The sequence below is a fragment of the Littorina saxatilis genome, linkage group LG15 (assembly GCF_037325665.1).
Source record: "Littorina saxatilis isolate snail1 linkage group LG15, US_GU_Lsax_2.0, whole genome shotgun sequence".
Lineage (NCBI taxonomy): Eukaryota > Metazoa > Mollusca > Gastropoda > Littorinimorpha > Littorinidae > Littorina > Littorina saxatilis.
The window spans coordinates 11292499-11307364 of NC_090259.1; the positions used below are offsets into that span (position 1 = coordinate 11292499).

The following is a 14866-nucleotide window of genomic DNA, read 5'->3' on the forward strand; positions in this document are numbered from 1 at the left end:
TGTAAACTCAGCCATGTTTTGTCATTTGTTCATGTGCCAAGATAGGGGTAACTCTGTGTATCATATTCTTGCATTAAAAACCTCTTACCAACAGGAAAGGGAAGGAAAGACAGCAAGGAAGAGTATGACCCTGAACAACCCACTGCTGATGATGAAGAGGTAAGACAACAAAACATTACAATCTGGGACCGGCACGGTTGGCCTAGTGGTAAGGCGTCCGCCCCGTGATCGGGAGGTCATGGGTTCGAACCCCGGCCGGGTCATACCTAAGACTTTAAAATTGGCAATCTAGTGGCTGCTCCGCCTGGCGTCTGGCATTATGGGGTTGGTGCTAGGACTGGTTGGTCCGGTGTCAGAATAATGTGACTGGGTGAGACATGAAGCCTGTGCTGCGACTTCTGTCTTGTGTGTTTCGCACATTATATGTCAAAGCAGCACCGCCCTGATATGGCCCTTCGTGGTCGGCTGGGCGTTAAGCAAACAAACAAACAAACAAATTTCAATCTGGAATTATTCATAATTGACATAGTTTCTGATGCAAAATCAGCTTTTTAATTTTTGAGTCACTTGAGAAAAAGTGACTATGTAATCGGTCAGTGTTAGTCTGTCCGGCCGGCCGTCCGGCCGGCCGTCCGTAGACACCACCTTAACGTTGGACTTTTCTCGGAAACTATCAAAGCGATCGGGCTCATATTTTGTTTAGTCATGACCTCCACACTTTAACGATGGTTTCGTTGACCTTTGACCTTTTTCAAGGTCACAGGTCAGCGTCAAAGGAAAAATTAGACATTTTATATCTTTGACAAAGTTCATCGGATGTGATTGAAACTTTGTAGGATTATTCTTTACATCAAAGTATTTACATCTGTAGCCTTTTACGAACGTTATCAGAAAAACAAGGGAGATAACTAGCCTTTTCTGTTCGGCAACACACAACTTAACGTTGGGCTTTTCTCGGAAACTATAAAAGTGACCGGGCTCAAATTTTATGTGAACGTGACTCATTGTGTTGTGAATAGCAATTTCTTCCTGTCCATCTGATGCCTCATATAATATTCAGAACTGCGAAAGTGACTCGATCGAGCGTTTGCTCTTCTTGTTATTTTTTATTGTTACGTGCTTTAGAGAAGCAATTTGCCTGACTTTCTTTGTTTGAGTAGAATTGAAGGGCTGACCCTTCTTGTCTGATGGGAGAATTTCTCTTGCTCGGTTTTTGTCTCTCTTGTAGACTATGATGGCGTTTGGAGGATATAACATGGCTTTGCTAGCTATGAGTAGGTGAAGGGGGTTTGGAGTAATGCTCTTGAGATTCCACAACAACCAGCAAGCTTTCGGGGGGGGGCTTTTTAGCAGAACACGAGAATCCATCATTTTGCATTGGGAAGTAGTTGACTATTAAATGATTTGCTGGAGATAGTAAATATAGATGGGGATGAAGAATTTGTCATCACAAATTAGGCGCCAGTAGTAATGAACCAGATAACAATAAGAAAAAAGTACTCGCCAGTAGCTATGGTGGGGGCCCGGTAGCTCAGTTTGTAGAGCACTGGACTTGTGATCGGAAGGTCGCAGGTTCGAATTCGGGCCGGGACGGACACGTGTCAACTTTATGTGCAGACCCAGAGACGGAAGCCATGTCCCACCCCCGTGTCATCACAATGGCACGTAAAAGACCTTGGTCATTCTGCCATAAGTGCGGGTGGCTGAATACACCTAAACACGCAGACACCTGGGTAGCGCGACTCCGTTGCTGCTAGCTTTCCACTGGGAGAAAGCGACCCGAATTTCCCAGCGATGGGACAATAAAGTAATGAAAATGAAAATGAAAAAAATGAAATGAAATGATGTGACTTCATCAGTCCAAACATTGAGGCCAACAGAATGTAATGCAAGTTTTTTACTTTCAGCAAAAGATTGAAGGGGATCCCAAGTACCACTGCCATGTGTGCAACACCAGTTGCCGTGACGATGAGGGTTTCCGTCGCCACATGAACAGCAGCCGCCACAAGGATCGTATGCTGGGCATGCTGTCTCTCCACGAGGAAAAGTCCGTGCAGATCGCTTCACGCATGAAGGCCGAGAAACATCTGCGCAACCTGGAGAATGAGGACAAAAAAGCGTACGTTTCTTTGTGTGGAAGATACAGTTTGGTGTGATGGTTCAGTGATATCACCAGAGATTCTGTGAAAGAGAGATTGCTCACTCTCTCTTTAGCCTTACTAATACTGTTGAATGGTAGTACACGTAGTCCGTCGCGATATAACCTTGAATGGTTGAAAACGACGTTAAACACCAAATAAAGAAAGAAAGTACACGTAGTGAACAGGGCCTCGCATCCATGAGAGGTAGCATAGGACAAATGTCCTGGCCAATGTAAAAGTGATAGGACATTTGTCCTGAACAAAAACAAATCAATAGGACATTTTTTTTCCCGTAACAAAACGTAAATATAATGAAACTTGACTAGTTTCTTGGCACGAGGGTAAAAGAACAAAAATACTTTTCTTGGCAAAAAGGTAACAGAAAATATAAAATAAGTTACATCGAGTCAGTGCAGTGTTTCTGTCTCTGAACTTCAACTACTGTGCTGGTTCCTTTCTTTTGCTGAAGAGCATTCGCTTCCTCGTGGATGTCCACTTTTCAACAACCTTCACCACCCACTGTGACTTGTGAATGTCATCCTTTGGCCCCTCCAGGTACACACGCATCAGCATATCTCAGGTTTCAACTATCTCCTTGTCTCTCTGGAGAGATGGCACTTGCACACTAACAGTAACAGCATGGTCTTTGGTTTCTTGATGATCAGTAAGGGCCTATTTGCGAAAGTTCGAACAGCCAACGGTAAAAGTGTTGGACTTCCCTGTGTGCTGACATGAGGTGCAAAACATAAGTTTCCTCTCTGGGTCATGCGACACCCACGGGAATGATGTCGCCCAGCTTGAGACGAAGTTACGCGTGGGGGTGAGGGAGTGGGTAGTGTCTTTCTTCGGCTCCGATGTTTGACTATCGCGATCGTCATTCTCACCTGGGCGATCAGGCTCTAACTGCTCTGGGGCTGGAGGAAGCTCAGTTTGCGTGCTACTGACAGATGATGAGGGAAGGGACTTGAAGTGTAATTTCTTCTGTCCCTTTTCTGGGATCAGTTTTCGTTTAGGCGGCATGTTTGTTATTTTCGGGGAAAGCGCGAAGGGAGGCAACTCTCAACTGGCTTCGAGCATCCCGAGTTGTGAGCCTTGGAAACTCTTTGGTACTAGAGGCACAAAGTGTCTAATTTCGTCCGCTACACATCGCTTCGCAATACATCGATAAAATAGCATTCAAACTACTGTAAATTGAGAAGTACTGACGATGTCCGGATCAAATGATAGAATAATCGGACATTGACCACTTTGTGACGAAAACAATAGGACATTTGTCCTCCTGCATGAAAAATGTATAGGACATTTGAAAAAAATATCCTCATATGTCCGATGTCCGACGTGGATGTGAGGCCCCGAGTGAAGTTCCAAGCTGAATATGGATCAAAAGAATGATGCTGTGGTCAGACCGTGTCATTATTTCTAAGTGAATAGTCTTATACAAAGAAGCTCCCTGAGAGCGTTGCTAACTGGTTTGAAAGTAACTAAAAGATGCAAAGTACGAATAAATCACTGAGGACTCGTTAATGCTTTACAAATAAGAGAAAAATGTTCTCACAAATATTTTGGAGAGTTTGCTTGTACTTTTAGTGATTTACACAAGAACTTTCTTGTCGTCTATCACTATCAGAAATGGATACATTTCTTTTTAGAAAACAATGATGAAAGTATCTTGATTCTTTGGACAAATGGAATCAGTGTCAAACGAATGAGAGACTATTATAATTACTCTTTTTCTTATGTTTTTGACAGGCAAGGCTTTTGCAAGGTTTGCGATGTGGTCCTGACGAACATGCGCTACCCAGAACACCAGAGAATGACCTTCCACAAGGTAAGTATACAGACAACTACTGTGTGTGATTAACTTTAAGCTGTTGCTTTTACTCAGTATTACCAGCATTTGTGCATTTTGGAATGGTGTGGATGCTGTTGTATTTTACACCTGTTCTTTTAAAAGAAAAAAACATCTCAATTCTTTGGTAATCTGGCCTACAGAAATGTTTGTTGACTCATTTTTGCCTAATGTGTGTACGACCTTGAATAATTAGAAATTCGTTTCGTACTGTAACAGAATGTTTCCAAGGCGTGTATGGATAGGAGGGGAAAGTAAGGTTTCTGTTTAACCAGGATACGGAACATAACGATACATGTGTTTTACAATTAGAATATCATATTATGGTATGCGTTCTACTGTGTGTGTTTTATGCCTCCTGAAGCACTGAATGCAGGTTAAAAACTGTGAAAGAAGAGTGCATGCACACTTAGTGAAACTAACAAACGTGGAATATGTATGTCAGATATTTAAATCTTCATGTTTGACTTTGTGTGTTACAGAAACGTGTGATGCAGGTAACCAAAGGCTGTGGCTGGTGCAACGTGGCCACCTTCAAGAATTTCACTGAAGTGTTGGCGCATCGTGAAACCAAAGAGCACAAGAAGGTCAGTTGCTGGACTTGTGTTGGGCTATCTCCACAATCAGCCCTGAGGCTAAATAGAGAGATTGCCTTGCTTTGTTACTGCCTGCTTTTTTTGTTGGGACAGATACTTTTGTATGACAGGACACTTGTGTCTGATGCATTGAAAACAAGTAGCTTGATGTTGCTGCTGGTCTGACGCTTAGCGCTTCCAGCATTTATCAAAACTTGTACAAAAATCAGGATCAACTGTTCTTGACCGATGGTTTGTAGGATAGTGATAAGGAACATTTAATGTTGCATCAGGAATTGAATATGTTGGGTTAATAACTCTGTTACTTGCTGCAAAGTTAATGGGGTGGGGTGGGGGGTAGGCAGGAATTCACATTTAAAGAAATGTCTTTTGGTGAGTGTTGCTGTATTATGTTGGGTACTACTAACTAGAATGGTTGTTATATGATCATTTTGCTTTGTTGCAGAACCAAAAGGCTCATGACAAGAAGGAAGGGAGAAGTTCCAGAGGCAGAAAAGATACAGACGTAAGTCACATGGCTGTTTATCACTACAGGCTTTGCTGAAAGCATAGGTCTTTCAATAGAGTCATAGTTTCTCTCAACTCCTAAAGGTTTTGTCCTGTTTGCAGTCTCAGGGTTTTGGATGTTGACTTTGAACTTGTACTCTCTTGTGTCAGTTATGTTGGCTTGCTTCAGTGATATTTGATGTACTTACTTACTTTACTTACTGCCCATTATGCCGGTTGGCATGTAGGGCAGCAACAAACGACCTCCACTCCGGGCATATTTTATGTATTTTATCCTTTTTGTATCGATTGAACATTGGATTTCTCTTACCGGCACGGTTGGCCTAGTGGTAAGGCGTCCGCCCTGTGATCGGGAGGTCGTGGGTTCGAACCCCGGCCGGGTCATACCTAAGACTTTAAAATTGGCAATCTAGTGGCTGCTGCGCCTGGCGTCTGGCATTATGGGGTTAGTGCTAGGACTGGTTGGTCCGGTGTCAGAATAATGTGACTGGGTGAGACATGAAGCCTGTGCTGCGACTTCTGTCTTGTGTGTGCCGCACGTTGTATGTCAAAGCAGCACCGCCCTGATATGGCCCTTCGTGGTCGGCTAGGCGTTAAGCAAACAAACAAACAAAAAATTGGATTTCTCTTCTTATAGCCATGTGACATCTGAGGACTACTAAAACTCATATTTTGGTGGCTAGTTGAGTCTACAAAAGAGCTCATATTTGTTTGCGTTCAATCTTTAAAGTTAAAAGAATTCCAACTACATGTCATAGATTGTGACAGTCATTGTTCAACTCGACCGCTAGTGCAGTTTTGCAGAACAATGACGTTCTTGATCTGCGTCACATATTTTGGTAAAAAACCCATTTATATTGTTTTCAGCGCCGTACTGAAAGGAAGGACAGCAAGCCAGTGGTCAAGAAGCGAGAACCAATCAGAGTGGAGATGCCAGCCAGTCTGGCTAAATTTGACCCCGAAGTTGCTGTTGGTAAGTGTGTGCATGGAAGCTGGAATGAGGTGCTGTGAACATGCATCTCTTGTTATCTGTGTTGACAGCCACCTGACATGGGTTCCCTTAAACCAGATCAGAGTTGGTCGTTACTCTGGTACTTACACCCATCTGAATTTTAACAAAATGTGAAAAAAGAATAAAGAATTCCGTACAAGTTGGGGAGCTCTGGATACGTGGGTCATACCAAACCAGCTCCTGCAATGTCATGAGTGTTTTTGAGAGAAGGCAGATCATGGCATCTTTGGTATGTGCCTGTTTTGATGTCAAGAATTATAGCAAATATTCAAACCCCATCAGTACAACCCAGGAGGCAGGCACATACAATTATTTCAGTGATCTGTCATTTAGTCTTTGAATGTGACAAACTGGGGTTGAAGTATACACTATATGTGAAAATGTGCAGGGTTTAGCCTGGGAGAAAAAGGCAATGGGACATTTGTCCCCCTCAACCAAATTCTGTTGGGACATTGCTTTTTCACGTGGGTCTGTGTTTCGATCGATACTGCGTGTGTTGACAGTTTCCACAGAGGTAAACGCGCAAGCACAGATCGGTCCCGCACAGATAGTAGGATGTTTGAATACTAATACTATTACTAATGAATTACATTTTAAAAGCCAATCACAGCCCGTTTCACAAACTCGCAAGTTACTCGGCTTGGCACTCGTTTTTGCTGAGGTCTTTCCGAACACTGTACTCCCGTGAAAAGTGTGCACGGGGGTGGCGCAGTAATCTCAGTGCGCCCTTTGACGCACTGAAGGGAATTCCAATGGGACATTTTGAAATGTTATGCGCCAATGGCACAAGGCGCACTAGTAAATGAAAGCCTGTATGTGACACTGTTGCAGGACAAACCTGTGTGATCCCTGTGAGCGGCTTCTTCTGTAAGCTGTGCAACAAGTTCTACAACAATGAGACCGCCGCTAAAGACACTCACTGCAAGACGGAGGCACACTATGCTAAATACAAGGTAATGTTCTTTCTATGGGCAGCCCAAAAGAAATCACTTTTTTCTTTCAACTGTTTGCATGCTGTTGTCTAGAAATTGAATACACTGTACCAGTATCCGCTGGTTTTCTTGGCACAAACACCGATGAAATATTTCTAGAGGAGTGGAAGGAAAGAAATAATTAGTGTTTAACCAGTTGTAGATGACTGTTGAAATCTTGTTATGGTGAAGCCGCTGTCTTCTTTTGATGTATATGGTCAGAGTAAATGAGCCACCTTCAATCAATATGATTCAATCAATATGAGGCTTATATCGCGCGTATTCCGTGGGTACAGTTCTAAGCGCAGGGATTTATTTTTTTTATATTTTTATTTTTTTATTTTATGCAATTTATATCGCGCACATATTCAAGGCGCAGGAATTTATTTATGCCGTGTGAGATGGAATTTTTTTACACAATACATCACGCATTCACATCGGCCAGCAGATCGCGGCCATTTCGGCGCATATCCTACTTTTCACGGCCTATTATTCCAAGTCACACGGGTATTTTGGTGGACATTTTTATCTATGCCTATACAATTTTGCCAGGAAAGACCCTTTTGTCAATCGTGGGATCTTTAACGTGCACACCCCGATGTAGTGTACACGAAGGGACCTCGGTTTTTCGTCTCATCCGAAAGACTAGCACTTGAACCCACCACCTAGGTTAGGAAAGGGGGGAGAAAATTGCTAACGCCCTGACCCAGGGTCGAACTCGCAACCTCTCGCTTCCGAGCGCAAGTGCGTTACCACTCAGCCACCCACTTTGTTAAACACTTTGCTGTATGCTGTGAATTTCCCAGCACATTGAATTTCAACCTTGCTATTGGTTATTGTGCTTATCTTATTTGCGCATTTGACAAAGCTGAGATAGTTTTATTGTCATTGTCTGTAACTACTTTACCTCTGTTTGTATGTTTTGATCACCCTCTAAAGCCAAGGTCATTTTGGTAAACATCTGTCTTTGGAACGTTCCACAGAGGTTTGTCTACGCCAAACTGAAAGCCAAGGCAGAAGCAGACAGAGACGCCAAGGAAAAAGCAGAAGCAGAGGAAGCGAAAAAGGAGGAGGCAGCAGCAGCAGCCAAGGCCAAGAAAGCGAAAAATGGTGCAGAAGAAACCACCAATAAGGACAGCAGCCTGGAGGAGTCCAAACAGGATTCTGGCGCCCAAAACGCTGATGATGACAAAGAAGAGGGCATGGAGGAAGGGGGAGATGAGGGGAAGGAGGAGGAGGTGGACAAAAATGGCCAAGAGGAGGATGAAGAGGAGGAGGAGGAGGATGAGAACGCCATGCTGTCAGCAGATGGGACGGGGCTAGACTTCATGGATGACGACGCTGAGATGGAAGAGGACAACCTTCTCAATGTGAGTTTAGCTGACTTTTCTTGTGGGTGAAATTTTAGCAGTTTTGTCCTGCGCTTCTGGTGGGTGTTTTTTTTTACACTTGATTTGAATGACTGGAAAGAATAAGCGAAGCTTGTGTTTAATATCACATATTATACCAATTTTGATTTTCGGTTTAAAGTCCCCCAAACAAGAGGGGCTTGGAAACACTTTCCTTTAAATAAATGCCAGACCCAGGATGTGTTGTGCAGAACTGCTAGTATACCTCATCTTAGTCAGTATCAATACTGTCAGTTTCTGTGTTCTGTGTGTTTTATTTTGATGCTCTCTTTCCTGGACATGCTGTGCTTTGCTTTATCTCTGTCTCTTTGATCCCTTTTGATTGCTTTCTTTTGCTGCTGTTCTGTCACTTTCACTGGGTGTCTTGGTTATGAATTTACGAGTTGTTGCTTTTTTACAAGTTCACTGAACACGTGTAAAGTCACTAAAGAAGGGAGAGAGTAACAAAACCATAAAAGTAGTAAGAGAGTAACACAACTATACAGTAAAACCTGCATCTAGCGGACCCTTATTTCGGTGGACACCTTAGCATAACGGACAATTCAAGTGAGGACGGATGTATTTTACACTCAAAAACACCTTAAAAGAGCGAACACCTCAAAGGTGCGGACGCGGACACCCTTTTTTGGTCCCGATTGGGTTCGTTACTTGTCAACAACGGACAAACCCTTGAAGCAGACAGCTTTTAGCAGACGCTGGTCCGCCATCTTGGTTCTGCAAATACAATCTCGCTGGCGATGTGAACGCGCGAGAAGCTTATTTTGTAAGCCAATGACAGCACTTGAAAGAAGTTGATTTTTGTATGGTGCACGCTCATTGGTCGATGCCGTGAACTCACAAACAAAAACACGGGTTTCTACTTTCTGTACTGTGATGCATCTTCGTCTCATCCTTCGTCTTCGTCTCATCATGCCAAAATTACTGATTGTGGTTTTGTACATACATGTTGCAGACTATCCTTGAACTTTTTCTCTTTGTCACTTTCTGCATGACTAATGCACAGTTTGGAATTTTTATTAACAATTGTTTTTCTGAACATCAAGTTTTGGTTTTCATTTTTGACTCACATGCGAAGCAAAAGTGAGTCTATGTACTCACCCGAGTCGTCCGTCCGTCCGTCCGTCCGTCCGGAAAACTTTAACGTTGGATATTTCTTGGACACTATTCAGTCTATCAGTACCAAATTTGGCAAGATGGTGTATGATGACAAGGCCCCAAAAAACATACATAGCATCTTGACCTTGCTTCAAGGTCAAGGTCGCAGGGGCCATAAATGTTGCCTAAAAAACAGCTATTTTTCCCATTTTCTCTGAAGTTTTTGAGATTCAATACCTCACCTATATATGATATATAGGGCAAAGTAAGCCCCATCTTTTGATACCAGTTTGGTTTACCTTGGGTCAAGGTCACAGGAGCTCTTCAAAGTTGGATTGTATACATATTTTGAAGTGACCTTGACCCTAAACTATGGAAGATAACTGTTTCAAACTTAAAAATTATGTGGGGCACATGTTATGCTTTCATCATGAGACACATTTGGTCACATATGATCAAGGTCAAGGTCATTTTGACCCTTATGAAATGTGACCAAAATAAGGTAGTGAACCACTAAAAGTGACCATATCTCATGGTAGAAAGAGCCAATAAGCACCATTGTACTTCCTATGTCTTGAATTAACAGCTTTGTGTTGCATGACCTTGGATGACCTTGACCTTGGGTCAAGGTCACATGTATTTTGGTAGGAAAAATGTGTAAAGCAGTTCTTAGTGTATGATGTCATTGCTAGGTTTAGTTATTTGACCTTGACCCTGAAGGTCAAGGTCATGTAAAGGTCAAGGTCAAGCATGTGAGTCGTATGGGCTTTGCCCTTCTTGTTATTACATGTAATGAAAGAAAATGAAAGAACTAAACATGCATAGACACTCTATTTACATTTATATATAAACATGCACACATACATACAATAAAACTACATGTACCACTAACAAACAATCATGTAATTCATTTGGCTGTTGGTGGGTTTTTTCCAATTTTTTTTTTAGCGCATTCATATTCATAAGAAAGGACACCTTGCTACAAAGGTCTGTGGCAAGGCTCCCCAAGAGCGTCCTTTGCTCGCAGGTTTTACTGTACCAACATAGCGAAAAACACAACCGTCCTGACACAGTGAGAGAGTAAAACAACCATCAGAGTAATACAACTATACCAACATAGGGAGCAAAAAACACAACCGTCCTGACACAGTGAGAGAGTAAAACAACCATCCGAGTAATACAACCATACCAACATAGGGAGCGAAAAACACAACCGTCTTGACACAGTGAGAGAGTAAAACAACCATCAGAGTAATACAACTATACCAACATAAGGAGCAAAAAACACAACCGTCCTGACACAGTGAGAGAGTAAAACAACCATCAGAGTAATACAACCATACCAACATAGGGAGCAAAAAAACACAACCGTCTTGACACAGTGAGAGAGTAAAACAACCATCAGAGTAATACAACTATACCAACATAGGGAGCAAAAAAACACAACCGTCCTGACACAGTGAGAGAGTAAAACAACCATCAGAGTAATACAACTATACCAACATAGGGAGCAAAAAAACACAACCGTCCTGACACAGTGAGAGAGTAAAACAACCATCACAACATACGCAGAGAGTAACCAATAAATGAAGTTTTTAAGAAAATACAAGTGATTTTTCAAATTCTAATTCCTTGTTTTTGCTGTGTTGCCTGTTACAGGACACCGAGGAGAACAATGCGTACCAGACGGCTGACAACACCATAGAGACGGAGAGCGCGGCAGAAACTGGTGAGGGCGGTGACCAGAGCGTTGATGAATCCGGTTTCAGTATTACTGCTGGAGAAAGTACCACACAGCTGCTGCAGGAGTCCAGCCAAGAAGACTCGCTGGTGAGGAGGAAGAGATTGAAAGAGTGTTTTGTGTGTGTGTGTGTGTGACTTAATTGATTGTTCTTTGATACATAAGGATAGAGGTTTTGATTGATTTATCTTCTATACATATAATAAAAGAGAGTGTCTGTCTGTGTGTCTGTGTGTCTGTGGTCGCCATACCTCAGAGATGGCAAGAGGCAGGAACAAGATATTTTGCATGCACACTCCCTAGGTGCCGCAGATGTGCACCTGGGTTTTAGTTTCTCCAGACATTGTTTCCTTCCTCGGATAATGACCCTCCCCATCTATCAATACAGTCTACATAGTACAAGGGAGGTAAGTCATGCTTTGTCACCCACGGAAGGGAGGTAACTCATCAAACCAGTATACCGTGTAATTCTCAAGGGTTACCCCCCGCCCGCTATCATCCCGCCCCCCCCCCCCCCCCACACACACACACACTAACCCTGCCCCCTGCTGTGCAAGGCCAGTTCAGTGCCTGGTGATCACATGTAGCAAGCACATAATGCCAGTGATATTACAGACTCTCTATCGCTCCTATGAGGAGAAGAAATGAAGAAGAAAAGTTAACCGGACAGTTCAGGAAATTTCTAGAAGCAAAGGGAGGTAACTCTTACTTTGTATACATTGAAGGGAGGTATCTTCTCTTCTAATGCAGGCACGCCTGATCAGTCTTTACAGAATATATAGAGTCGATGTTAGACCTGGTTTTCAAGTATCTAGAATTTTCCTAAGAAAAGGAGATAACTCAAGTCAAAAAGTTATTTTTCAGCAAAAAGAGTGTGTTGATGGTGATGCTTTCACACTGTCAGTCCCAGCCTTTTAATCCAAATGTATGAGCTCACACTTTCATCTATCGCTTATTCTCATTGGAATAAGATTCTAGAAGTTTCTGAGAGAGAGGGAAGATCAGAAACACCCGGGCGAAGCCGGGCCTGACTGCTAGTTAGTACATAAGGATAGAGGGTTTAGGCACGGCCTAGTCTTACAACCTGTCATTAGAGAGAGAGGGGGGGAGAGAGAGTGAGACTAACTGAATGCATTGAAACAATGTCATGTGCAAGCTTCATGATTGTCATTGACAAAACACAGAAAACAAATGTATTAGAGAAAGCTCTTGGATTTCAGAGAAAAGTCTGTTGTAGATCTTTGTGAATAGATCCATTTGGTAAGCCCTTCGATTTTACAGTCTAGCATAGTGTTGTTATTATGTATGTACCAGTTATACCATATTTGTGATGATTACAGCACTTTTGAGAATAATTCATCAGACACTTGTCGGTTTAGTTGAGTTACTTCAGTTCTCGTCTTTTTAACTTTCTTATAAAATATACAAACCTTTCTGTTTGCATTGCAGGCTGCAGATGACACCAAGGATGACGAAGAAGATGCTGCAGAGAACGAAAATGAGTCGGAAGAGCCTGACGACAAAAGAGCAACGCGTGCGAACGTCAGTCCTCGTAGCACCTCAACCCCCACCAGGGGGCGTGGGAGAGGCGGCGCCGCTAACAGAGCCAGGCGTGGACGCAAGACGGCCAAATGAGAACGTTTGCATATCATCTGAATGAGAAGCAGGAAGGAAGCACGGACGTAAAGAGCAAAGAGAGTGAATGGAGAAGATATTGAGCAGTGGAAAAACACAATTGCTGTAGAAAGATGAGAGGTTTGATTTTGATCTTTTTTGTACTGAATAAAGTAGTGTTGGTGGTCTTCCTCGATTGTTGCTGTAGTGTTGTAAATGAGGCACCTGACTCTCAAGCTATGAAAAATGAATTTATTTTGATGGGATCAGTCTCTTTTCAGTTTTAATGTTTGAACCTTATTGCTGTGAACTTCAAAGAAAGAGGAATTAAAGGGGAAGGCTTCTGCTTCGTTTTGTGAATTGAATTTTTTTACCAGTTCAGATTTTGCACAAAATGTGCATGTGTTCACCCTGACAGCGGGGATGAACATCTTGTCTTGTCTCTCCAGAAAAAGTCACTTCAATGATTCAATATGTGGGAAATAAAGTGAGGATTCGAGAGTGAAGTGAATACTTTGTAAAAACAGCTTGAAGTGTCATATTTGTAGATGTAAGATGAAAAATATCACAAAGTACAATGAACAAAAAACAATGTGGGATTGTACATTTTCACCCGTGTGTGTGTCATCTTAAAATCTCAGACACTCTTTTGAAAGAGCCATTGGTTTCCATCATTACATTCTGCATGTGTCATTTTTGAGTTGATGTAGGTTTCAGCTGTATGACCATATCTGACAAAATGTCTCATTATTGAATTATCAACATGGTGTTATGTTTTTCTGTTGTTGGGTAGTTTAGATTCCTTTGTAAATGCTTGGAGAAAACAACATTGACTGTTGTACCACAAGTTCCAAAACTGACCATTGTTGCCTATCACACTCATTGCTGTTATCTTGCCAGTGGCGTTTGCTGCAAAGGAGGCGACAAAGAAATGGGGGAACACCTTAATAATCACTCACCGCTACTCGTTTCATCTCCCTGTCGAAACTTCCACCTTCATCCTTGAAATGTACACAGTATTTTGTTGATTGATGTAATTCCCCACTGTTGGCACTACCCCCTTTTTAAGATGCTCTGATCTAAGGACTTCCGCCTCCCCTTCCCCTCCCCCCTCCCCCCCCCCCCCCCCCCAGCCCCCTTTTAAGGCTTTGCACTTGAAGATTTTCTGTTTATAATGTGTGTAAATTTACCTCCATTTTAAGACGCCCTCCATTTCAAGAAGTTATTTTCTCAGATTTTTGGCAGTCTTAATAACAGGGGTTGCCGTGTACTGCATATGTTCATTCCTTTTGATAGTCATGTATTCTTTGGCCTCTAGTTTGTTTGGTTTTGGCAATTTTCTGTAGCTTATAGCAGTCCTTGGCTTTTCCTTCTCCCTCTGTGAACAAAAGTTTGGCACAGCTTTCAAAATGACGGCAAAGTTTTCATTTATTTGAAAGAGTTAATAACATTTTGTAGGCTGCCGACTCTAAACATCATACCTTGGTTCTGACTGCTGTCAGTTTATGTTCAGTTTACCTTGAATTGCTACTGTATTCAGTAAGTATTCTCTCTCCCCCCACACACACCCCCCCCCACCCCAACATAACTATCCCCCTTTGTGACCAATTTCCCCCTACCCCATTTGTAAATCCACACACACACTTCAACCGATCATTCGTTTTTGTACAAAGCTGAGTTTTTAAATATGCCTTTCATATCAACACTGGGTTTTATAAACTTGTTTACCCCACGCGGGTTAGGGGGAAGAATTTACCCGATGCTCCCCAGCATGTCGTAAGAGGCGACTAACGGATTCTGTTTCTCCTTTTACCCTTGTTAAGTGTTTCTTGTATAGAATATAGTCAATGTTTGTAAAGATTTTAGTCAAGCAGTATGTAAGAAATGTTAAGTCCTTTGTACTGGAAACTTGCATTCTCCCAGTAAGGTCA

The 14866-nt window shown here is 42.4% G+C and overlaps 1 protein-coding gene across 1 annotated transcript in view; it reads left to right on the top strand.

Annotated features, from left to right (window-relative positions):
* Positions 1–13125, top strand: part of LOC138948538 (zinc finger protein on ecdysone puffs-like) — a 32206-nt gene extending 19081 nt beyond the window's left edge. The window contains exons 4-13 of the mRNA XM_070320092.1: positions 95–159; positions 1908–2119; positions 3891–3969; positions 4473–4577; positions 5032–5091; positions 5961–6066; positions 6937–7058; positions 8060–8446; positions 11240–11410; positions 12771–13125. Coding sequence (XP_070176193.1) covers positions 95–159; positions 1908–2119; positions 3891–3969; positions 4473–4577; positions 5032–5091; positions 5961–6066; positions 6937–7058; positions 8060–8446; positions 11240–11410; positions 12771–12956 — 1493 coding nt within the window. The 3' untranslated portion in view covers positions 12957–13125. The remainder of the gene's footprint in view (positions 1–94; positions 160–1907; positions 2120–3890; positions 3970–4472; positions 4578–5031; positions 5092–5960; positions 6067–6936; positions 7059–8059; positions 8447–11239; positions 11411–12770) is intronic.
* Positions 13126–14866: the final 1741 nt, after the last annotated feature.